Below are 26,092 nucleotides of genomic sequence, written 5' to 3'. Positions count from 1 at the left end.
GGGAGAAACTGAGTAAGAGCGTGTGTGTGTGTGTGTGTGTGTGTGTGTGTGTGTGTGTGTTTGAGGGGGTGGGATTAGGAAATGTTCTACACAAGTGGCAGTTAAGAATCAAAACACTGCCTTCACACTTCCACCTATCCTTGTTACTGTTTGTGTGTGTATGTGTGTGTGTGTGTGTGTGTGTGTGTGTGTGTGTGCTTGTGTGCGTGCGTCAAAGTGATGTCTTCTTTACCTCTGGCGCTGTGGGGATAGTGTAATACTGTGAGGTCTGACTCCACCATCTGCTCAGGGTCAGTGTGTGTGTGCACGCGTGTGTGTGTTTTTGTATGCACTTGTGTCGTTATGGTTGTGCCAGGTGCTGCGTAATACTTTTAACCGTGCACTGTAACACGCAACACATTTGTTTTTTCCTTAATACAAATACTTTATTCCTTGATTTCACATCTACCACGTTAAGTGGAGTGAAATCGGACACATGTTCTGTCCTCCTGTGTGGTGCCTTAAGATGGGAACTAAAGTCTAAACCAGGGCGACATACAATGAGGAGTGTGAGTGTGTTGCTTAAGGACACTTGACTCTGACTGTTGATGGTCAATGGACAGAAAATCAAGTCTGTACTTGACTTTCTATATAATATAAGCTGGTGCTGTTCTTAAGTGTAGATGTGGCAGGAAATAGTGGACAACTAGAAGAGCTTAGTAGTTAGAAGCGTTTTCCTGTCTCAAAACATGCACATTCTCATTATTATTTTTATTTTATTGGTGGTATCATGGACAGCACGGTGGTACAGTGGTAAGCACTCCTGCCTCACAGCAAGAAGGTGGGTTCAAACCCAGTTGATATGATGTTCTTATGATGTAAAATAATGAGACAAAGATAAAAATAAAAACAATAACCTGGTTGCATAAGTGTGCACACCCTCTTATAACTGGGGATGTGGCTGTGTTCAGAATTAACCAATCGCATTCAAACTCAGGTTTACTAGAAGTCGTTACACACCTGCCATCATTTAAAGTGACTCTGATTAATCACAAATAAATAAAAATAAAAAGCAGCTCTTGTAGTAGGATTTTCCTGATATTTTCTTAGTTGCATCTCCGAGCAAAAGCCACGGTCCGCAGAGAGCTTTCAAAGCATCAGAGAGATCTCATTGTTGAAAGACGTAAGTCAGGAGACGGGTACAAAAGAATTTCCAAAGCATTAGATTTACTATGGAACACAGTGAAGACAGTCATCATCAAGTGGAGAAAATATGGCACAACTGTGACTTTACCAAGAACTGGACGTCCCTCCAAAATTGATGAAAAGATGAAAAGAAAAGTGGTCAGGGAGGCTTCCAAGAGGCCTACAGCAACATTAAAGGAACTGCAGGAATTTTCTGGCAAGTACTGGCTGTGTGGTACATGTGACAACTATCTCCTGTATTCTTCATATGAATGGGCTATGGGGTAGGGTGGCAAGACGGAAGCCTTTTCTTACAGTAAGTTTGAAAAAACAAACATCAAGTCCCCAAAAAGCATGTGGGAAAATGTGTTATGGTCCGATGAAACCAAGAACATTTATGTATGACGCAAAAACAACACCGCACATCACCCAAGGAACAGCATACCCACAGTGGAGCATGGTGGTGGCAGCATCATGCTTTGGGGCTGTTTTTCTTCAGCTGGAACCGGGGCTTTAGTCAGGAACAGTTATGAACAGTTCCAAATACCAGGCAATTTTGGCACAAAACCTTCAGGCGTCCATTAGAAAGCTGAAGATGAAGAGGAAGTTCACCTTTCAGCACGACAACGACCCAAAGCACACATCCAAATCCACAAAAGCGTGGCTTCACCAGAAGAAGATTAGCGTTTTAGAATGGCCCAGCCAGAGCCCAGACCTGAATCCTATTGAACATCTGTAGGGTGATCTGAAGAGGGCTGTGCACAGGCGAAGTCCTCAGAATCTGACAGATTTGGAGCGCTTTTGCAAAGAAGAGTGGGCAAATATTGCCACGTCAAGATGTGCCATGCTGATAGACTCCTACCCAAAAAGACTGACTGCTGTAATAAAATGAAAAGGTGTTTCAACAAAGTATTAGTCTAAGGGTGAGCACACTTATGCAACCAGGTAATTTGAGGGTATTTATTTTTCATTTTTCCCCCTCAAAGTTTGTTTTTCTATTGAATTGTTCACATTATAGGTCACATTAAAGGTGGAAGTTGTTTTATCTTTGTCTCATTATTTTACATCATAAGAACTGGCATTTTAACAGGGGTGTGTAGACTTTTTCTATCCACTGTAGGTTGATTGGTGACCCTAAATTGTCCTTAGGTGTGACTGTGAGCGTGAGTGGTTGTTTGTCTAGGTTGCCAGGGTGTAACCCGCCTTTCGCCCGATGTCAGCTGGGATTGGCTCCAGCCCCCTGCGACTCTGTACTCAGGATAAGCGGTTGACAATGGATATCGTATTGTAATTGTCACATATTGAGACATATTTATTGTATGTGATGTTCAAATTCACCAGCATGATGATTTTGAGCTGTCCATAATTTTGCATTAGTTACCCATGTCATTGTATGTTCTAGGTACTGCACATAGCTCTGCAATAGCATATAGTTTTAAGTCTATTGCTAACACGCCACTAATTGTGCTCAAAGTTAAATGAATTTGGTTTGAAATGTAATTTGATGAAAATTTGATGCTTTCTATATCTGTCTTAAAGATAACTGATTATAGATGTTTTTATTGGTGACCTGGAACAAAGAAGTACCTTCTTTTTTTTTTTTTATGAAATGCTTGCATTGACAAAAAAACTAAGGCAACCTTTTTATTCGTCTTTCTATTCATTCTACATACATGAGTATCTGCTATACACATCTATTTATTCAAGCTGGAGCCCTTGAAAAATGCAGAAACTCCACTCTAGCGGTCGAGACTTTCTGTGAGGCATCCAGTCATATTTCTACCGGTGTCTTTTCAAGCTTTTTCATTTGCATATTTCTACACATCTGTAGACATCACCAGCAGGGTCAGGGTGCAAGGTCAACCAGTGTGAAGCTCAAGGACGTTCAGACATTGATGAGCGCTGGCTGTGAAAGAGATCAAACCTGTGACCTTCATGCTGGCCACACTAGCCAGATGCGCGGCTTCAGCACACTCCAAGCATCTGTACCATAAACCATCAACTGCTGCACCATCCACCCTTGCTCCAGCTTTGCTGCAGATCCAAATGCAGATGCAACAAATAATGCAGGCTGATGTACTTTCCTGTTCACTTTCTCAGTCTGATTACAGTCGTAGTCTGCGTTAGAGTCTAATGAGGCATCTCCTCATCCTTCCAGCCCTCACTCTCTGTTCCCTCTCTTTTCACTGCTCCTGCACTCCTCCTCTTCACTTCTCTCCCTTCCTTCTCTTACACAAGTGGGTGACAGATGTGAGCCACTCTGGAGCGCACGCAGACACCCAGCACTCTGCTGCCAGGCGCTGCTGCTCTGATATGCTGTGTGTGTGTGTGTGTTTATGCATGGTGTTCAGTTGTTACACTTAATGCCTTTATGCATGAACTGTAAGGCACCATGTAGTGTTGTAGTAGTCTGTCAATATGTGTTTGTCTTTAAGTTAACTGAGTAAGAGCGTGTGTGGCCACTATGGGAGCAGGTGATTTCATCATCATTAGTTTCATTGCAAGTGTATGACCGGTGTATGCAGATGCACCTTTAAACACACACACAGTGAACACAGTAGACCCAGTATTACTGCTCCACGAGACGTAGAAATGAAATGGACAATCTCTCTCGCTATCTCCACCCGACTCTCTCACTTACACACATGCACACGCACATTTCCGCTCTCTTCATGTGTAATGTAATCACCTGGGCTCTCCATGCTTCCTAACCCAATAAAGCTGACAGCCTCCACCACACACACACACAGAAAGAAACACACACTTCCTCCAGAATAACCTGTGATACATTAACCCCTCTTTTAATTTCATCCTCTGTTCCTTTTTCTCTGCCTGATCTTTGCTGCTACAAACTGACCTATCTGCAACTTACAGTAGCTGTTGCAGTTTCCAGCTGTTGCAAACTCGGGCTTCTGGCTGAGTTCCTCTGGTCCTCCTTTAGTTAGCACCTAATCATTGCGTGTCATTAGCCGCTGACCCATTTCAGTTGAACAGCACAGAGCTTAAAGACTGAGTCGAGTTGGTCCGCAGTGCCAGAATGAAGCGTCGGGGGGGGGGGGCAGAGTGTACATGCTCTTTGTTACATTATTCAACAACATTCATGAGTTAGGACAGAGGGAATGGGAGATGGACTAATAAATAGAGAAAGAAGAGATCAAAGAAAGCCAAAGTAAAAGTGTAGCATAACTGTGTGTTTGTGTGTATAGTACAGTACGTGTGAGTCGTTCGGGTCTGCCCAGCGTTGTGCAGGGTGAGCAGGCGCGGCGGCCATAACCGTTCCTCCGAGCGCCATCTGCTCCTCGCTGCAGCAACTGTTGCCAGGGTACCTGCTCTCCTCTCCTCCCCTCGTTCCCACCTTTCCCTCCTCCTCTTTTGGCTCGTCACCTCCTTGCTTTCTCTCGTTTTTTTTCTCCCAAAACAAGATCTGCTCGCCTTTTCTCCTCTTCTTTTTCTCGTGCTGCTCTCATGCCTCCCTTCTTTTCCCACACGTTCTTTTTTCTTCCCTTCGGTTAATTTAATTTTCTTTTTTTCATTCTAAAGAGGATACCTGCTATTCTATTCTATTCAATAAGCTTTATTGGCGTGACATTGAATTTGTTGTAATTAGCAACGCTTCAGCGAAGTACTAATAACACTGAGATAATACGATACTACTGCTAATTCATTGTCTCTTTTTTTATTTTTCTGTCATGTGCCTTTCTCTTGATTTAAATATATACAGTGCATACAGTATACATACTGTAGTTTTCTTTCATTTCTTCAGCTAAATGCTACTGTGCTAGTAGCATTTCTCCCCTGCAACACACACACCACCTCCACCAAAATCTTAAATTCTCTGAGGCCTTTCCTCTCCTCCTTCCTTTGAAATCCATCTCTCTCGTTCCCTGGCAGTTGTGTGGACATGACTCAGGGCCCCCTGTCTACAGAGAGAAAGAGAGAGAACCAGAGAAAGAGTGGAGAAAGGAGTTTGATGGTGGGGTGTTTAGAGAGAGGGGAAGAAAGACATAGAGTGAGTGGGGGAGGGGAGAGATCGTAGATCAGAACCGTCATGATTGAGCCATCTGCTGAGAGGAGGCCAGTGAGACATACTCACTCTCTCTCTCACTCTCTCTCTCACTCTCTCTCACACTCACACACACACACACGTGCATGCTTAAAGATCACCACTGCCACCCGTTGGTCATTTCGTGACACTACGCCTCTCTGCTCCTTTCTTACATTGTCTGACTGCACTCCTGCCATCCGGCACAAACATGCCAACCATGGATGAGACACGTAGCTCTGAACATCGATCAGTCTGGTCTGGTTGTCTTAAGCAGCCGATTCTGTTTGCTCCACAGGGTTTTTTGTGCTCTAATATATGAGTTTTATCTCCACCTAACTCCTTTCTAAGAAGAGCAGAGCCTCGATACGGATTATGAGGCTTTGGCTCTTTCGGAACATATTGAGTATAGTGATGTGTTACAGACTCTTGCCAATGCTACGATGCGCAACTGTAATCCTGCTTTTGCTGTTTCATTCTTGCCCTGCAGTTAAATGTGATTTGTTGTACACTATCTATTCCTCTGTGTGGCAGCGGGTGGCTGTGTGTTGTTGCATTTTTATGTGTGCACACACTATTTACTGGCCTGAATTGTCCTTTCTTCTCCTCTCGGGCCTTTCCCCTGTCTTAACTGTCAGCAAGCCTAAACGATGTCCACTCTCGTTCAGCTGTCTAACCTTTAATAGATTCATAAACGCTCCCTTCCCATTGGCCAAAGCAGGCCATTTCATTCTATTAGAGATTAGCATATGGCTGAGTGGAGGAGGAAGTGCTCTTTATATGCTAATGGAGAGATAATGTATGCAGCAAGGACCAACCAGTGCTCCGTTGGGAGGACTCAGGGTGGCCCGATGATCTGAATCTAGAGGCAGTTCTGTCTTTATCTTGTTTTTCACTCTTATTCACAGAAAGACTGTGTCTTTGTGAGCTATTATACAACATAATGGCTGACTACAGTTTTATGCCCCAAACAGACTGTGCAAAGGTGTCACTGTAGATGCCAAATATGCTGGGAGTGTATTGAATATGCCTTCTTTCTATAACTGAAGAGGCGGTTTGTGTAGTTTGAAGTGGCTTTATAAGATGCAACAAAAGCTAATACAGCCATTTTTTGCTTTTCACTTTTAGCAATTCAGATATTAAAATAGACTTTAAAGCAAAAGTTCAACATTTTGGGAAATACACTTTATTTGTTTTCTTCATGAGCGTTAAATGAGAACTACCTCTCTCATATCTGTATGGTTAATGTGAAGACTCCAGGAGGTTGCAGATATAACAAGATATAACATGTTAACTAATGAGTTTCAGAGGTGATGGCAAGTGCATTTTCTGACCTTTATGCTAAGCTAAGCTAACCAGCAGCTGGCTGTAGCCTTATATTTGACAGACGGATATGACAAAGATATTGATCTTCGCATCTGACTCTTGGCAAGAAATAGAATAATTGAAAAAGCGTTACAAACTATTCCTTTAGCTTGCTTGATTGTTATGTGATTAACAGTCCGTCTGACCAGCTGTCCTCTCTCTCTGTCTGTACAGGAACAAGGTGTGGTGGGAATGGCTCGGCCACCAGGCGCCATCCCGCCTCCTCACCCTGCTGGGGGCGTGGCCTCAGGGGTGGGGCCCAACCAGGGGTCAGGTCCACCTCCGGGCTACGTGGGCAACCAGCAGCAGGCAGCCATGATGAAACAGATGATGGTGATGGAGCAGGAGAAAAGGGTGCAGATGCACATGATGGAGCAGCAGAAGCAGCAGCTCTTCAGAGAGCAGAGACAACAACAGCAGCAGCAACTACTGGCTGAACAGGTGGGTTTTTTAAGTCAGTGTGCGCATAGCATAAGGCTAGTGTGATGGTCTGGTGATTACAAAAAGGCTAGGCCTGTGTGAGTCGTCTGTTATGCATTAAATTATAATTTGTGTGAATGTGTGTGTGCATTGTTTGGCTATACATTCCTGAATATTTGTTTGTGTCTGCAGCTCTGATAAGAGCAGCTCATCCTCTCCTCTTCATAACTGTTGTCTGGTTGCATGTATAATTACCCTCAACCAGCCCCCTCTTCCCTACTTCCTTTTCATCTCTGCAATGTGTGTGTGTGTGCAAGTGTATGTGTGTGTGTTTTTGCTACATGCTGCCTGCTGTGATAATGTCGTGTTTTCTTTTTATTTCTCTCTCTGTGAGGGAATCAAGTGTTAAAGAGTTCTGAACTCTGAAGTCACCACCCACTATGTTGGTTTTAATTGGATCTGCAAAAACATACACAGACACACAAATATAGGTGTCTGAAAGGAAACACATCCTGCTGGGGTTTAGTGTGTGTTGTTAGCTGGATATCATACATCCATTTAAATGAGCAACACCTTCTGCTTTCCAAGCATGCACCCACTAGCTGCTTTTTATGCTGCTAAGGACCCAGACTGCATTTTCTCCATTTCATTTGCTATACCTGCAGCACAGCTATGACATAATATCAGTGCTGCCTCTGGTTTACTGTTGGAACACGGATCAGTGATGGTATTATTTGTGTAGAAGCACAAATAATACACGATACACTAACCTAATCCTGAAAGCACACATCTGCATCACTTCTGCTATAATGAACATCTGTCTCTGCTGTACTAAACATCTGTCTCCACTTTACTGAACATCTGTCTCACGTCTACTGGACTAAACATCTGTCTCCACTTTACTGAACATCTGTCTCACGTCTACTGCACCAAACATCTGTCTCTACTGTAGTAAACATCTGTCTCTACTGTACTAAACATCTGTTTCTTCTGTACTAAACATCTGTTTCTACTGCACCAAACATCTGTTTCTACTGCACCAAACATCTGTTTCTACTGCACCAAACATCTGTCTCTGCTGTACCAAACATCTGTTTCTACTGCACCAAACATCTGTCTCTGCTGTACCAAACATCTGTCTCTACTGCACCAAACATCTGTCTCCGCTGTACTAAACATCTGTCTCTGCTGTACCAAACATCTGTCTCTACTGCACCAAACATCTGTCTCCGCTGTACCAAACATCTGTTTCTACTGTACTAAACATCTGTTTCTTCTGTACTAAACATCTGTTTCTACTGCACTAAACATCTGTTTCTACTGCACTAAACATCTGTTTCTACTGCACCAAACATCTGTCTCTGCTGTACCAAACATCTGTCTCTACTGTACTAAACATCTGTTTCTTCTGTACTAAACATCTGTTTCTACTGCACTAAACATCTGTTTCTACTTTACTGAACATCTGTCTCACATCTACTGTACTAAACATCTTTCTCTGTTGTACCAAACATCTGTTTCTACTGCACCAAACATCTGTCTCCACTTTACTGAACACCTGTCTCACATCTACTGTACCAAACATCTGTCTCTACTGTACCAAACATCTGTCTCTACTGTACCAAACATCTGTCTCTGTTGTACCAAACATCTGTCTCCACTTTACTGAACACCTGTCTCACATCTACTGTACCAAACATCTGTCTCTGCTGTACTAAACATCTGTTTCTACTCTACCAAACATCTGTTTCTACTGTACTAAACATCTGTCTCTGCTGTACCAAACATCTGTTTCTACTGTACCAAACATCTGTTTCTACTGCATCAAACATCTGTTTCTGCTACCAAACATCTGTCTCTACTGTACCAAACATCTGTTTCTACTGCATCAAACATCTGTTTCTGCTACCAAACATCTGTCTCTACTGTACCAAACATCTGTTTCTACTGCACCAAACATCTGTCTCTGCTGTACCAAACATCTGTTTCTACTGCATCAAACATCTGTTTCTGCTACCAAACATCTGTCTCTACTGTACCAAACATCTGTTTCTACTGCATCAAACATCTGTTTCTGCTACCAAACATCTGTCTCTGCTGTACCAAACATCTGTCTCTACTGTACCAAACATCTGTCTCTACTGTACCAAACACCTGTCTGTATTGTGCTAAACACCTATCTTCACTTTACTAAACAAGCATTTGCTAAATATCTGTCTCCACTTTATATGAAACACCTATCTCACTTTTTCTATACTAGTCTCACCTCTACTTTAACAAACATCTGTCTGTCTCTATTCTACCAAAACATCTGTCTCTGCTGTACCAATCATCTGTCTCACCTGTACTGTGGCAATTGTACTAAATAAATGACCCAAATAATTGATCAGCTATCAAATTAGAATTTAAGTAGGCCGCTGTGTTCGTACCTGTTGATGCACAGAATGTAATGATAGTTGTAACTCAATATAGAGAAACCCACTAATAAAAGCATTTCATGATAACAAATCAGGCAAATATGTTTGCCCCAGGAAAGGTCCAGTGAAAGTTATATGCTAGCTTTGGACCTAGGACTTCAGTTTGCATTTTGTAATGGTATCTAATTATGTTTATAAAATCTGTTTTGCTTAGCTTTTTTTTGTGTGTGTATCCCGTAACGCTATTGTATATTGAATTCATGAAATAAACATGAAGGAATGTAACACATTTATAATCTACACCCTTAACAATTTTGTTTGTGTGTGTCTGTGTTAATGTAGCTCCAACAGCAGCAGCATCTCCCCAGACAGATGGGCCAGGGCCAGAGGAATCCATACCCTCAAGTCAGTCAGTACCAAGGTGAGACCCACAAACACATGCATTCACGCAACACGCAATCTAACAAGACACACTATATGTGCAAAAATACAAGAATGGCAGCACCTCAATAGATTCTAACAAGCAAGATAAGACCTACATTTTACAGCAATTTATTGATGGACACATAAATAAATAGATTTTTGGAGAGTATCCGGGTGGAAAAAAAATGCTTGCAATCTCGCATGTCTGCAAGTATGGTATACATTGTAAAGTGCCAAGACATTTAACAGATTTTACAGTTCACTCTCTGCCATATTCAGAGACAGACAGACACACAAACACATAAAAACATGTATGCAAACAGCAGTGCTGACTGAACATCACCCTGAAACCAAACCTCGTCTTCTCGGTCTGTCTGTCAGATACATATCCGTTGGCGCTCAGATGCCTTTCAGCCTCTTTTCTCTCTTTCTCCTTGCGCTATCGCTCTCTCTCAAAAAAAAAAACCATCCTGCTCTGCCTGTTACCACGGCAACTTGTCTGTCCTGGATCCCCCTGAGTTCCGGTGAAGTCAGAGAGATGGATGAGAGGAGGGAAATGGGAGAGGGGGAGAGAGGGGGGGAGGCTGGCAGAAGGAATAGGTAGAAGGAGAGGTTGGGAAGAGAAAAAAAAGAGAGAGATGAGTGGGTGAGAGGATGATGGAGAGATGAAGAAAAATGCAGAGAGGGAGGAGGAGAGTCAAGTTGAAAGCCATTTATAGCCATCACAGAGTCTGTCTGCAAGTCTAGGAGATGATGTGGAGAGGACAAGGAGGCTTTAGCATGAAACTCTGGCCTAGAAATATACCTGTTTTTATATATTTATAATGTAACATTTTCTCATGTTACATTACCTCCAAATCTAGTGCGATCCTCTTTGTTTAGACTCCTCTGTTACAGTTACAGTCCGAGGATTAGTGGAATGATTTCAGAAGTGGGTTTATTGGAGGATTTAGAGCCATTTCTACGCTAGCAGACCTCCTCGGCTCTACCACTACGGAGCCTCTAATTGGAAAAAGTGGGGAAGTGAGGTGCTGGAGCTTTAGTGGGTTTAGATTTATTGTAGTGTGGTAGGGTTTGAAGTAAATTGGGAGGGAAACATTCTTTTCCAGAGTAAACAGGTTGTCACAGAACATAAATCTTTGCCTCAGCGATGTCTTAGATCGATCTTGTGTGCCATTTGATGATTTAAGTGGATCTCGTATGCAGGTTTCAAAGCTCTTTTACAAAAGTCCAGCTCCTTTGTTATTTCTGTCTCCATATGCCTCTCTAATTCTTTCCACTGTGTCTGTTCTCTGGTTTTAACTTTCTGGTTCTTCTCTCTCAGGTCCTCCCCAGGATCTGGCATCCAGGAGCCAGGCTCTCCAGAACATTCGGGCCGCCCGTCTCCTACAACAGCAGCAGCAGAACCAGCAGCAGATGGTCCAGATGAGTTCTGTTCAGGGCCAGGGAGGCTCCGTGGGACCCCAAACTGACATGGGTTTACCCTACGGCAACCAAGGGTCCAGCCAGGGTTCCCTGTATGGGATCAACCCCTCCATGAGCCAAATGATCCACCAGCAGCAGCAGCAGCACCAGAGCCAAAGTGTCCAGGCCTCTTTGGGTCTTCCACCACAGCACAACCCCGCTGGAGGGCCGACCCGGCAGGCAGGTGCAGGTCCTGGGGTCGGAGGTATGCCCGGAGGCCCTGGAGGTGGTGGAGCTGGAGGGTATGGAGGACAGGGGATGTTAATGAACTCCATGGCCCAGCAGCCCCTCAAAGGCCCTCCCAAAGCCCAAGCACAGAGACTGCAAAGCATGCTGGGAGCAGGAGGAGGAGGAGGCGGGGGAATGGCGGGGGGCGGCTGGCCACAGCAGCAAGGACAGAGTCTGCAGGCCATGGGTGGAGGAGTTGGAAGGACTACAGGAGGAGGGGGAGGAGACATGGTGGGGTTCAGCTCCGCCCAGGGTTATGGGATGCAGCCGGGTCAACCCCCACGCATGGCTAAGCAACACTTTCAGGGCCCGGGCCAGGGGATGAACCAGGGGATGGACCCCAGGGTGGTCAACCCAGCAGCCAGTATGGGAGGCCCAATGATGGCCCCTCATATGGGCGGTCAGCCCAGGACCAACCAGCCCCGGCCCATGGTCATGAACCAGGGGATGAACCAAGGGGTGATGGGCCAGGGGATGTCTGGGATGGGAGGGTTCGGGCCGGGCCCCGGGGGGCCTGGAATAGGGGCAGGGGGAGGAGGAGGTGGACCCTACGGACCAGGGGGAGTCGGGGTTGGAGGTCAGCCACCGGGCTACCAGAGGACAGCCAATCAGGACATGTCATCCTATGGATATGGGGGCGGGCCCTCAGGGGGTGGAGCCTTTGGATTGGGCGATGGCTCGGGGGGCGGAGCTGGACTCAAGTGATGGTTGGATGGATGAGTTTTTCCCGAGCCAATAGCCAACGGGGAAACTGGAGAAGAGTTTTTACTGGATGAACTAAACGTTGCAGTCGGACAAATGTTAAAACCTGAGAAAGTAAAACAAAAAGGATGACATGATGTGGACTGGCATGTTTTTGTTTTGTAAAACATGAGCAAGGTTATAAATGAGTTCTTGTGTTATGTTTTGTGTGTGTGTGTGTGTGTGTGTGTGTGTGTGTGTGTGTGTGAGATGGAGAGAGCGATTATGTCTCGTGCATATTAATGAAAAACCAATATAGAGATTAAGAGGTGTGTTTCATTAGTTTCCCTTTTTTCTCCATGGAATGAATTTTTCTCATGTTCCAGTGTTTGAAAGCGAGCCCCGTTTACGCAGCAGTGCTTTGAGCCCGAGCTTCAGCTGGGGCTGATTGAACACCGGAGACTGATGAAGGGGAAGGAAGACTTGTTCTCAAGACAGCAATTTATTTGTGTTTGTGTGTTTGTGCCACCCAGCTCAGTGCTTCAGATCTCTCAACTATGTGAGGAGCTGAAGGGAGTAGAAAGCACTCTCAGCGCTCCCTTTTCCTCTCTTAGATTTGTGCCCCCCATATATATATACACACACACACACACATTCACACACACACAAATCTGTCTCCCTCGTGCCCTCTCACTTTGTTCTCTTCACTTGATCTCTCTCTCTTTCTCATCCTCCTTGCCTCTCTCCTCCCGTCTTTCCCACCCTCTCTCCAGAGACGCGTTCCTCACTCTCAACACTCCTTTCTCTGTTTAAATTGTGAACATCACAACAGAACAAATGCTGTTCCTCTATTGTGCCACACAAGCACACTTTGCCCTCTAGTGCTTTTGCTAGGCAACCAACCTGTGTGGCGTTTGTTTTGGGTTTTTTTGGTGGCGGCGGCGGCGGGGGTGGGTTCATTTCCTGTGCGTGGCTGTGACGGGCATGCATGTAGAGGAGGACAAAGAGGGTGAAGATCTGAGAAAGAGAGAGACAATAGGCAGCTAAAGCAAGCACTTGGACTTAGAAGCTCACACACACACACATATATATACACAAACCAACAAGCAGACAAACATGCGTCAACCCGGGAGGATGAGCGGATGTGTGAGAGGCAGCTAGCAGAGCTGATATTACATTAAACCTTCTGCCTGTGTGACACAAACCACATCACATGCATCAGGCTGACACAAAGCAAAGCGATCGCTGGGCACTGAATGTATTCAAGCACCACAAGTGACTTCTTCTTTTTAAGGAAAAAAAAAGTTAATTGAAAGCCCACCCACATTGTTTTGTTTGTTGCTGTGTTTTATCTCTAACAATGATGCTGGTTGTGTCTTTGTCAATTAAAAGGAAAAAAAAAGGTTTCGATTAGCCTCCTTTTAGTTTGTGTTGTCTTTTGAATGTCTGTCCTCCCGTCGCAGCACAGCCTTCCCTCCCATTGTGCCACAGCTAGTTGTCAATCACCATAGCCCTGCTTTACATGGTGGCTTTTCTTGTAACGCAGCTATAAAACGCCCTCGCTCCATACTAGAACATAACTGTGCTATACTGTAACACTACTGTGAAGAAATATGAGTTCTCCCCTTTCCAACGCTTCAGTAGGAAATTGAACCACTGCTAAGCCTTGAGTTTGTTTATAGACCATAGATAAACTTCAGATAGTTGATTGGGCTTAAAGGGTGACAACCTTAGCGCCAGTTAGCATCAAAACAATCAGTGCTTCCACTGAAGTAAGTGTCTCCCCTTCTTTGAGCTTATTTAAGTAAACTGTAGGCTTTACTTCAGGCCTTATGGCTTTCATTCATCATCAACAAACTATCAACTCTTTTGCCCTGATGGTTGAGTATTAAATATGCGTCAAATAGGTTTTAATACAGTAGTCGTTGGTAATATAACGCCTCACTTCTCTAACTGTTTTGTAATCTTGGTTCAAAGATGAATGAGAGTGTGTTTGTACATGCATTACTTTGTATTTAGGTCATCAGAGTGAAAGTTTGGAGGGTGATGCTGTAATCAACAAACCAAAAAGCCTTCTTCTCTGTAAACTAACTCATTGCCATCAACGCATTTGTTCTCATGGTTGTCGATTGTTGTATAATTCAACCCTTTAAACACAAACTTTAACCACCACGGCCATCATCCCGTAAGCGTTGCTGCATTTGGTAGCACCCATGATTTTGTCATTTTTGGGGAGTAGAAGTTCTCCGTCTCACTGTGTGGAGAAGGGCAAGGGCAGACAGGTGTTTAGGGCTGGAGTGCCCCCCCCCCCCCAGTTTTATCACGGGGAGCTGGTCAAATAAATGAAATCCCTGTGTCAGTGTCTACATAAACTCTTGGATTGTTTGAGCCTTCCTTGTGCAGGAAATGTAGTGGTGCGCTCACCACTTCAATGGCGACACTGCTCATGCTTCCAAAACCTTGATACTGCTCCAGTACTCCAGGCAGGCTCAAATAAAAATGATCAGACCAGTGAAGTGGAGGTTGTGTGTAGGAAAACACCTGAGGTTTACCATGCCAAACTGGCGGCAGGAAGGTAGAGAGAAACACTTCTGGGTCAGTGTTAAGGCCTTTGAGACATTGTCTTCTTCAAAGTAAGGGTTTATGATATGGTTTGAAATCCCTTCAGGAAGAGAAAGGAAGCCTCCTCCAAATATCATTATGTACCGGGACCAAGTCTGTAGACAACATTTTAACGAAAATTGTTGTTGATGTTCTTTGTTTTATTTTATTTGTTTTTTTTTACTGGTGCTGACATATATGTGATTATGAGAAAAAGTATATAAAAGATAATGGCTATTTGTAAATATGTTTTTACAGGTTTAAATACATCAGATAATACAGTCTCTACTCTGTAAAGAATTTACTGTTTGTTGGAAAATAGAGAAGTATTTTTATTTTGAAGTTTTTTTTGTTTCATGTTTAACCCATCTGAGCTATGCCATTGCACTTCAGACAATGTCTTACTACTAATTTGTATTGTAAACCTCCTCTCTTTTTTGGAATTTATTTCATTTGTTTTTTCTAGTTTGAAATTGGACTCTGTTCTTAAGCAGTGCTTATTTCTTTTTACCCTGTACAGAATTCTGAAATGTTAACAAAAGAGAATTACAAAAGACTTTTTTTTGGTTTGTTTTTCAAAAAGATACAATAAAGAGAGAATGTTCTCGCTGATCATATTAATTGAAAGTTTCTGTGGTTCACTGGGTTCATTTGCAGTCATTAGACCATATATATATACTCACCTAAAGGATTATTAGGAATACCTGTTCAATTTCTCATTAATGCAATTATATAATCAACCAATCACATGGCAGTTGCTTCAATGCATTTAGGGGTGGGGTCCTGGTCAAGACAATCTCCTGAAATCCAAACTGAATGTCAGAATGGGAAAGAAAGTTGATTTAAGCAATTTTGAGCGTGGCATGGTTGTTGGTGCCAGTATTTCACAATCTGCTCAGTTACTGGGATTTTTTAATGCACAACCATTTCTAGGGTTTACAAAGAATGGTGTGAAAAGGGAAAAACATCCAGTATGCGGCAGTCCTGTGGGCGAAAATGCCTTGTTGATGCTAGAGGTCAGAGGAGAATGGGCCGACTGATTCAAGCTGATAGAAGAGCAACTTTGACTGAAATAACCACTCGTTACAACCGAGGTATGCGGCAAAGCATTTGTGAAGCCACAACACGCACGACCTTGAGGCGGATGGGCTACAACAGCAGAAGACCCCACCGGGTACCACTCATCTCCACTACAAATAGGAAAAAGAGGCTACAATTTGCAAGAGCTCACCAACATTGGACAGTTGAAGACTGGAAAAATGTTGCCTGGTCTGATGAGTCTCGATTTCTGTTGAGACATTCAGATGGTAGAGTCAGAATTTGGCGTAAACAGAATGAGAACATGGATCCATCATGCCTTGTTACCACTGTGCAGGCTGGTGGTGGTGGTGTAATGGTGTGGGGGATGTTTTCTTGGCACACTTTAGGCCCCTTAGTGCCAATTGGGCATCGTTTAAATGCCACGGCCTACCTGAGCATTGTTTCTGACCATGTCCATCCCTTTATGGCCACCATGTACCCATCCTCTGATGGCTACTTCCAGCAGGATAATGCACCATGTCACAAAGCTCGAATCATTTCAAATTGGTTTCTTGAACATGACAATGAGTTCACTGTACTAAAATGGCCCCCACAGTCACCAGATCTCAACCCAATAGAGCATCTTTGGGATGTGGTGGAACGGGAGCTTCGTGCCCTGGATGTGCATCCCACAAATCTCCATCAACTGCAAGATGCTATCCTATCAATATGGGCCAACATTTCTAAAGAATGCTTTCAGCACCTTGTTGAATCAATGCCACGTAGAATTAAGGCAGTTCTGAAGCCGAACAGGGGTCAAACACAGTATTAGTATGGTGTTCCTAATAATCCTTTAGGTGAGTGTGTATATATACAGTATATATATATATATATTTTATTAGCAAGCCAACACTACTTGAAAGTTGTTGTTTTTTTAGTTTTACATAAACAGAAAGAGATTTAATGTCAAGGGTAATATACCAAGACTTATTTCCAATTGTGAAGAGTAGACGAGCACTTGAAGACGAAGCTAAGATTATAAAGGTAGAAGTAGGGTGTCAAGCATTGCTAGCTACCTACTTTGTAAGCCTGCCGGCTAAAATGATTGAGCTCTTGTTACAAGAGTTTATACAGTGATGCTACAGCAGTATAGCACAGAATATGGATGATAAACAATACATGCACTGACTGCTGTAGTTTTAAGATGAAAGCTAGCTTAAACCAACAAATTAGCACCAGCCAAATGATTGTAAAAATGAAAGTGGCTGGTTGATTTCAGATACAAAACAATATAATAAGTTCATTTATCACTGTAGCCAGTTAAAAAGGTTGGTGCTGAGTGTGAGTGTGCACCAGTGTCCTTATGCTGCGTTCCAGGCAACTTGGAACTCGGAAATTTCTGATGTCCAACTAGAACAGAGGTCACTAAAAGCGGGCCGCGGGCCGGATCCAGACCCAGCCGCTGTCCTCTCCGGACCGCAGACCTACAGCCGATTTATTAATGAGACTTCGTGACGGAGCGTTTCTATTTTAACCCTAAAAACATATGTTGATACAACTATACGTTATGGTACTGAATGATAACGCAAGTTAGACATTTTGATGACCTTTGCTTCGGGAAATTTTCTAACTGGACCACTTTGAATTCTAATTGAATACCCCTGAACTAGAAAAACTATCCTGCAACACCACTTGAAGTCGGAATTCCTACATGTGAACTCGGAGAAAAATATATGTACCCCGACTTCACGAGTAGAAGCTGAATTATGTCATAAAACAATGGCAGCTCCCATGGATGCACACACTGTAAACGGTAAACCAACAAAAAGTATATTTGCATGTATTTGAATTAAAATAATACATACGGTCATATAGTAAAACCTGTTCTGCATGTACATTGATGTAGAAATATGTTAGGCCTATTAGGTAACTGGCTACAGTAAAGAATCTCATAAAAATCATCTTCTCTGCATAAAGGTTATCGGTAAAAATGCCAAAACATTAGGAAGTGTAACCTACAACACTGACTTACTTGAGGGTTACCAACTGATGTAGCTAGAGGGGTACAAAGTTAACTAGTGTAGAGGCTATTTATGTCAGTTGTTTGCATTTAAACTGCCGTCCTTTTAATTAACACCTAAAACACTGCTGAGGGTGCAACTATGTGCACACTTTGTCACGGTCAGCCATGGTTTACGTTCACTTTCGGCGTCATGCACCACCATGCTCCTGGAACGCTTTGATGTCGGAAGTTTCAACTGGGAAATATCCCAGTCCCGACTGGTCTCGAACGCGGCATTAGTTAAGCTAGCTAGCCACACAGTCCTCACCAGTCTCCTCTGACATTATGGTGCATTTGACATGGGAAGTCGGAATTTCTGAGTTCAAAGTCGGAAATTTCAAAGGGAACGCCTCCTTAAGTTGGATTTCCGACTTGGAAAGTCAAGAGAACCGCACCACCCCGGCTTCGTGATCCAAGATGGCTGGTCCGAGTATCAACAGTTAGTGAAAGCTGTAGTTTATAATTAGCACTTCTGTGTACTTGTGTCTTATAGAAATTTTCCGCACAATGTGTTTTCTTTATCAACACGTGTAACAATAGCTAACCAGGCTAGTTGTAAACAATGACTGGCCGAGCGAGGTTTTCCGATGTTAACTTGAACGCCGCAACACAAACCTTGGACCAGCTGCTGCTCTGAACCAGCATGAACACGCCCAACTCATCAACATATATGCAAAGTAAAATCGGAAAAGTGTGGATGAAAAGGAAACGTTTTGTGGGGAAAAGACGAAAGAGTAAAGCTACTTTTTTAATTCATTACATGAATTAGGTAGTGGTTCTGGTCTATTTCTGGGCTCCGTAGACAACAACATTGTGTCTGCGAATACACAACAATATCTATGCTTGCCCGGTTAGCTGACGAGCAGTAGTTTCATTTCATTTCAGGGTCGCAGGACTGACTGAGACAAATGCACACACATTCATGTAGCGCCTAGAACCAGACTAACTGCTGCAGTAATGTTTTGTCTAGCCGATCTGATTTGCATAATAAGACTTGCATATGCTAAAGAGCAGCGCCTTAATTCTGTCTGGCAGTAATAGTGACGATGAATCATTGGCTCCCCATTGGTGTCAGCAGACAGACAGACAGACAGACCACATGCAGGGCCAGGGCCTTGTAGTTGTAATTCATCTTTTTTGCAATCCCTTTCAAACTCACTCCGGCTCATCCTCCGTCAATCACACCTCTTTTCTTCATCCCTCCTCTTCGCCGAGGCAACCTTCCTCTACCTCATCCCTTCATATTCCTGCTACATCTTTCGTTTCCCCTCTTCCTGGCTGCCTTGTTTCTCTTCAACTCTCTACCCCCCACCCACTAGCACCACACACACAGACACACACAGACATATCCACCACACTCCTGCTTCCCATCTGACATTGATAAATGGAGACTAACAGAGATGACAACATCATTACTCATGTTCAGTGGCGACACCACCTAGGACAGAGAAAAACGAGAGGAAGAGGGAGGATGAAGGACAGGACGGGAGGAAGATGGGGACGGGTGGAGGAGTGAGGCTGCAGTTGGAGGTGTTTGCTACAATCCACCCCCAAGCACACACCTTAACATCTCCAGAGAGTGCGATGTTGAGGTGTTCATTACTGGTGTGAAAAAGTGGAACAACTGTTGCTGGTACCGGCAGCCTGAAAGATTGAAGCTTATGAGCTACCTGCACAAGTCCAATTAGACTAGAGTAGCTGCAGGGCTGTAAGAACCAACACCAAATCACTAAATCTGCTGCTCCTTTCAGTTAATAATTTATTGTATAAATGTCACAAATAATGATAAATGCATATCGCACATTACCAGAGTCAAAGAATTTCTTCCAACAGACAAAAACACACAAAACATATTTTACTATATTTATTCATTTATTGTATGTGAACGTATGTATTTCTTTATTTTTATATATTCATTATAAAAATCGAACACCATTTCAGATTTGAGCGTTTGGCGTTTTTACTTAAAAATTTGCTCAAATAGTTTAGTTATGTTATTAGTAATAGTTTAATTTGTAGAATCAGTAGTGTGTCAAGCAAGAGTAGTAAGGAGAATATTAAAAGTCTACAGCCATGCTAGCAGCTCGGTGAGTAGTACTTTGAGCTAAATGCCAGCGTCAGCATGCTAACATGCTCGCCATGGCAATGCTAACATGCTGAAGTTTAGCAGGTGTACTGTTTACCATGTTCATCCACTCAAGGCGTCTCCCAAATTCATTTATACTGTAAAGTCTTTGTGGAGCTGTTTCACTACCACCCAGGATGTATTTTCCAGCTGTGCGCAGCTCTACATACTCAAACCCTGCTTAGAATTAGTATGTTGTATGGATTTGGGTCACACTGTTAATTTAGAGCATGTCAGAACATGCTAACATCGGATAATTAGCTCTAAACACAAAGTACAGCTGCTGCTGATGGGAATGTCATTATTGGACAAATTGAGATTTTGACCTGATGATGGTGCTAGGTGAATAGTTAAGCCATCGCCAAAGTGATTAGAATTGATCCTAAGCGGGGCATGAAGGTCTGAACCAAATTTTCATGACAGTTGTTGAGATGTTTTAGTCTAACCCAAGGTGGTGGACCATCCGACCGACTGTCGCTAGTGTGGCTAAAAAGCTAGACAACTTCCAAATTTGCAGTGCAAGCAGCAAAAACACATAATTTATTTAGTGGAAAGTTTAACCCAAGTAATTTAATTATTGCACAGGGCAGGTGGCAGGTAAAAGGCCTCATGAACACACACACACCTGTCTTTCTTGCTCCCCAGCGCTCAGTGCAGACAATGAGCCAACCACAAGTCCAAGTTAATGACAGCCAGTTTCCTCCTGTAGCCAAACACTTACACACACACACACCATAAGCCGTGCACACACTCCAGAGGCACCGTTATGGGCTCTAATCACAACGACAAATGATGTGTCACAAAGAGTGGGAGATGAGTTAGAAGAATCATTCACTCTCTCTCCCTCTCAGAGTAATAAGGTGAAGAAATGTAGCTGGAGAAATGTGGAGTGGAAAGACATATGGGGGACGGGGGATGGGGGTGAGAAGGAGAAAAGTGTGTGTGTGCCTGTGTGTGAGTGTGCGCGTGCGATGTCAAGTTGATGAATGTGGTAGCAGGAGCCATTGTGGTGGTGGAGGAGTGGGAGGCCACCAGATAACAGCAGAGCAAGGCCTAAGCTGTCTCACACCATGAATAAAGCACAATGAAAATCTCTGTGTGTGTCTCTCTCTCTCTCTCTCTCACACACACACACACACAGATTTCTAATTACCTTCAGATGACTTTATCTTTATGTTTTATTGAGTTATTTAAATGGTAAGTATCAAACTGTGGGATAAGTGCTCTGTATGCTCCCCCTCTTGTTTAAAATAACCTTGCACATGTATATGTACAGTATACAGTACACACACACACACACACACACACAGACAACTGTCCATTCTCCCCAACAACTTAAAAGTAGTGCAAAGTTTGCTTGTTGGCAAGTGATAAGCAACAAATTGACTGGCTGTGAGCAGTGATGTGGTTTCACTTCTTTTCTGTCTTTATGGCGCCCTCTAGTTGACGCTGTGGGGAACTGAGAAAAGCTCCATCCTGCTCACCGCACATGTATTTTCCCACTTTACCCCTTCAACAATGAGGAGGTTAATCAAAAGGTTACACCACACTTTAACATGCAGTCCGTAGATGTTAGGTCATACAGTTTATATTAGTGTAGGTTAGACTTAGGTTCATCATTATTTTATCACCAGAAGCTTAAAACAATCAAATTCAAGTAATTTTAAAAAATGAGTGAATCCTAATATTACTACTTATTATTGTGTAGTAAACCAATAGGTTCAAGTCGCCAATTTACAGTTTTTTTCAATTGCTAACAAGTATTTAGCTGAACTTCAGACACTCGAAACTCTTAACACAGCAACACACCTACCTCACACACTTGTACATTTTCTGCTCAATTCTATAAACATACTCAATCATTTCAAAATGCAAAAAAAAACATTCTCTACATATACAAACTCAAAACTGACTCAAAATCAAATCATTCTAACAAAACAGCAGCACGTTTTCTTTCCAAGAGGAACAGATCAATCAATCATAGCTCAACGACTTTCTAAACACAAACAGTTGATGGCATTACAAAAACTGCATTACTTTTCATGTTTCAGCTCTACTTGCTGCATACAGTAGACAGCATGAAATCTATTGTTTTTTGTCATTCAGTTTCCTTTTACTGTAAACCACCCTACAGTTTTGGCTTGAGGGGTCGGATGTGTGCAGTTTTGGCCACAAGTGTCATCTTTACTTTATAGAATGTAGTTCAGGAAAATGTAAGTGACAGAATTACAGAAGTAAAATATTTATTAGCAACATGAAATTGCCGCCAGTGACCAACAAATAATCCAGCCTATATGGCTTTTGGTTAAAAATGTGTAAAAATACTGTCAAATACGTTTATGTTCCTTTTGGGCCACTTCGCTCCTCCAACGAACGCCGCCTGGCTCTGCCATCCCTACACACAAAGCAAGCTCAGTCCTGGCTGTTCTCATCAGTGACACCACGGTGGCGGAACAAGCTACCACCTATCATCAGAGCACGGGCGTCCCTCTCTAACTTCAAGAAGCTCTTGAAAACTCATTTCTTCTGAGAACAATTCCTCTTGTAACATCACTAACCCCGTACCTTTGCACTTCCTATTTGTTAACTCTTACTTCTTTCTCTGTGTATTTACCCTGTTGATGCTGTACGTTCTAAAAGCTCTTACTAGTATTTATTGTCACTTGTAGATCTCTAACTGTATTGAAGCTTTACTGATGCTTGTATGTTGTAAGATCGCTTTGGATAAAAGCATCTGCCAAATGAGTAAATGTAGAGTAAATAAACACAATTACATTGAAACAAAAAAATGCACAGAAGGGAAAGAATCAAAAATGCACAGTCCTGTTCTAATCATATAATCGTCAGCATTTGGCCAGAACATCTAATGTCATCTCTCGCTATGCACCTTAGGAACACTTACCCTGGTTCAGTTACTCCTCCCTGGCCCTCTTCCTCTCCTTGGCCCAACTATTCTTCTCCCTTGTTCGGACATTATTCTTTCTTTCTCTCGTCTTCCGTGTTGTTCTTTATCCACATTAGATAAACTCAACTCCAGAAAGTCCCCTTCTTACTGCATTGTGCATGTAACTGAAAGAACTTGCTTCACCTGTCTATGTCTCTGGTTGAGATTGGAATTAACTGTAAATTACGATAAATCAGCTATTTCTCAAGGTTTCAATGATATGTTTATTCAGAAATGCTTATCAGCTGCTTCAATATAGATTTTGAGCTGCAGAGTAGCCGAAGATAAGTAGATGCATTAGGACTGAACGCCTTGCCACGTATGATCACGCCATTTTGGCGATATTGGGGTGCTCAATGTCTGATTTTACATAGAACTACCTTTTCCCAATGAGTTAATATACAGTCTATTACAATATACATTTCAACGTTTAATGCAGTAAATAAACATGTAAAATGAACAAAACTTTCAATAAACTGAATGCAAAGTAATAAAGCCCTACTGTTCTGCTTTTTTATGATTGTAATAATGAATAGAGGCCTACCCAGCTGCACAGGAACAGTGTTGTTGTCGTTCATATCGTTGTCTTTTGTCTCAATCGTTCACTTGTAGCCTACTGTGTGATTGGTAGGCTTTAGCTTCTATCTTTCATTTTTTTTTTCTCCTCTGTTTGAGTCAGTTTGACAGCCTGTATACAACCTTCAAATATATAATGCAACCGGAAAACTGTCTGCGATCGCTTTTTCCAACTAATTTGACAATATTTCTCTGGGGAGTGCAGTAGTACACAGTGGCAGCGCAACATTAACTAAGGGGGGCGGGGCTTAGTGAAGGGTCAGTAGCACGGAATCCACGCAAAACTCTGCAAAAGACAGGTGAATGGCAGGAGAGAGAGAGAGAGAGAAAAGATTCTTCAAAAAGCCTCCGTTTAGCTGGAAATTTACAGTGTAAGTTGAATGGTTAGAGGTTAGAGACTGCAGCTCTGCAGCTGAGCTTGTCAGGATTAAAGCGGAGCTACCTTGTGTAACAAACTGTGTTTAGAGTTTTGAAATTTAGACTACAGATTGGACAAAAGGATGTTAGCGGTTGTAAAAAACTGGAACACACCAAGTAAGTTTACTCAAGTTCAAGTTCGTTTATTGTCATTCATCCATATACCAAGCATATGAACGAAATGCCACATCTTATAGTCCACAATGCTAAAAACAAGATCCCAATGAACAACAAGACAAGACACTATGCAGCACAACACAGTAACTGATACTAGACGAGACAAAAGAGCAGATCTATTTCTGTAAGGCAGAGTGAACATGGAGAGGCTGGAGCATAATAACGTGCGTAGTGCAACTCGTTTCTGAATCTATCCTTAATAATCAGAAGTAATGATAATAATAATAACAGCAATACCAATAGTGATTGGAATGGTAATAGCAGCATCAGAAGTATTTTGACAATAGCAGGAGTAATATTTAAATAGTTTAAAAAAGGCCTAAATAATAGCAAGGAGCATCACATCACGAGTACTACTCAGCCCTCAGATCTTATGTGGCTATGAAGGAACTTTGCAAAGTCTGAGAAAATAACCCTGATGCCAAGTCTTATCTTGGACCTTGAGACTAAGACTTTATAAAACAAAGCGTTGCAAACTCAAAAAAAGTTTTTTAACTTTGTCTTTCAAAGTTTTCATTTACAGAACATAACCATATGTGTGCGTGTTGGTCGTGAAGACTGTCACTCCGTAAATCCTGATGTACATGTATGTGTTTGTGAATAAAAGAGGGAGAGAGATGCAGAGCAAGTTAGACTCTTTATCTTACAAGTTATGGCAAAATGGAAATATTTGGCCTGAAGGTGACACTGAGAAAAGGCCACATTGTAAACTAAATAAAAAGCGGTTATCCTGTGACAATATCCAGAGATTTGCAGTGCTGGAAAGTTAACAGCGTGGCCCATCCTTAAGTGCTCAAACTCCCAGTAAAACACTCATTACATTATATATGGCTCTACATTAAAGGTCAAGCGGTAAACTGAATCACAAGAATACATCCTGCGGGCAGCATGAGTTTGCTCTGCAGATGTTGTGATAATCTGTTCTGTATATTCTAAGATACTGTGTGCACAAAGTTGACCATCTGGCTGGAGTGACACTAAAGAAAAAGCCAAGAGGCCAGATTGACTCTATTGAACAGCAGCACTGTGTATGTCTTAGTTCCTTAAAACAAAATATTCAAAATATGCATTGTAGGGCCATTTGATTGGCAAGCCCTCAGATTCTAAACATGCTGCTATAATAGGCACAAGTTTGTTTGCAGGCCAAACTGTTGATGCTTTCTAAAATATAATTGTGTGCTGTAACATTAAGATTTAAGAAGGAAGAGTTCGAACTAAAAACAGCCCAAATGTACACAAACGCATGTGGACAGCGTCAAGGTTTGGTTTGAGTTCTGTCCGTTTCCTGTTTTATTTTGGTAATCGTCTGTGTCTGGCGTCCATGTCTTGTTTTGTTTCCTGTATGTCCGGATTATCCCGCATTTCACCTGTTTGTTCACCCTGCCTGCTTGTGTGTGTGTGTGTATGTGTGTCTGTATATATAGTTTAATTTCTGTCTCTGCTCATGACGTGTTTTGTTCACCAGTAACCTCTGCCTGATTGTTCATGTTCTGTGGGTTTGGATACATGTGTTCCTTTTGTGTTTTGTGTCATAAATCAGTAAACTCTTCCTGCAGTGTTAAGTGTCTGTGAACGGTCTAAAACCTGTTACAGTCAGAGCACATGGCACCTATTCCCGAGAGACAGGGATGCATAACGTACTATTTTGCTTTAGGTTGATGGAACGGGAAACGCTGGGAATTTTTCTAGTACACTTCATTCAGGAGTGTTACCATTAAGAAAGGGGTAGTTTTTAATCAGATCATCCAAATGAGCAATTCTTTAACTCAATGTTGTCAGAGAAAACCAAGCAGAGCCTACCCAATGTCTTTTGGGGTGTTGAGCCTCATTTGAACATCAAAATGAGTTATAAATACACAAGAAAGAATTCGGGCATATGTCTACTTGAAGTCTAAAACAATTATGACATATTTAAAGATCCCTAACATGTTGGATCTGTTCTGTTTGAACATCCTCAAAGTTGTAT

At 42.5% G+C, this 26,092-nt stretch overlaps 1 protein-coding gene across 1 annotated transcript in view; it reads left to right on the top strand.

Annotated features, from left to right (window-relative positions):
- The window catches only part of maml3 (mastermind-like transcriptional coactivator 3), a 110,787-nt gene extending 95,361 nt beyond the window's left edge, over positions 1-15,426 (top strand). Inside the window, exons 4-6 of the mRNA XM_038714384.1 lie at positions 6,746-7,012; positions 9,751-9,829; positions 11,156-15,426. Coding sequence (XP_038570312.1) covers positions 6,746-7,012; positions 9,751-9,829; positions 11,156-12,228 — 1,419 coding nt within the window. The 3' untranslated portion in view covers positions 12,229-15,426. The remainder of the gene's footprint in view (positions 1-6,745; positions 7,013-9,750; positions 9,830-11,155) is intronic.
- Positions 15,427-26,092: the final 10,666 nt, after the last annotated feature.

This window comes from Micropterus salmoides, unplaced genomic scaffold (assembly GCF_014851395.1).
Source record: "Micropterus salmoides isolate LMB-PRFRI ecotype aquatic unplaced genomic scaffold, ASM1485139v1 Ms_hic_scaffold_12, whole genome shotgun sequence".
In the NCBI taxonomy this organism is placed as follows: domain Eukaryota; kingdom Metazoa; phylum Chordata; class Actinopteri; order Centrarchiformes; family Centrarchidae; genus Micropterus; species Micropterus salmoides.
Note: the sequence above shows the minus strand (reverse complement) of the source record. Positions and strands in the feature narration are given on the sequence as shown.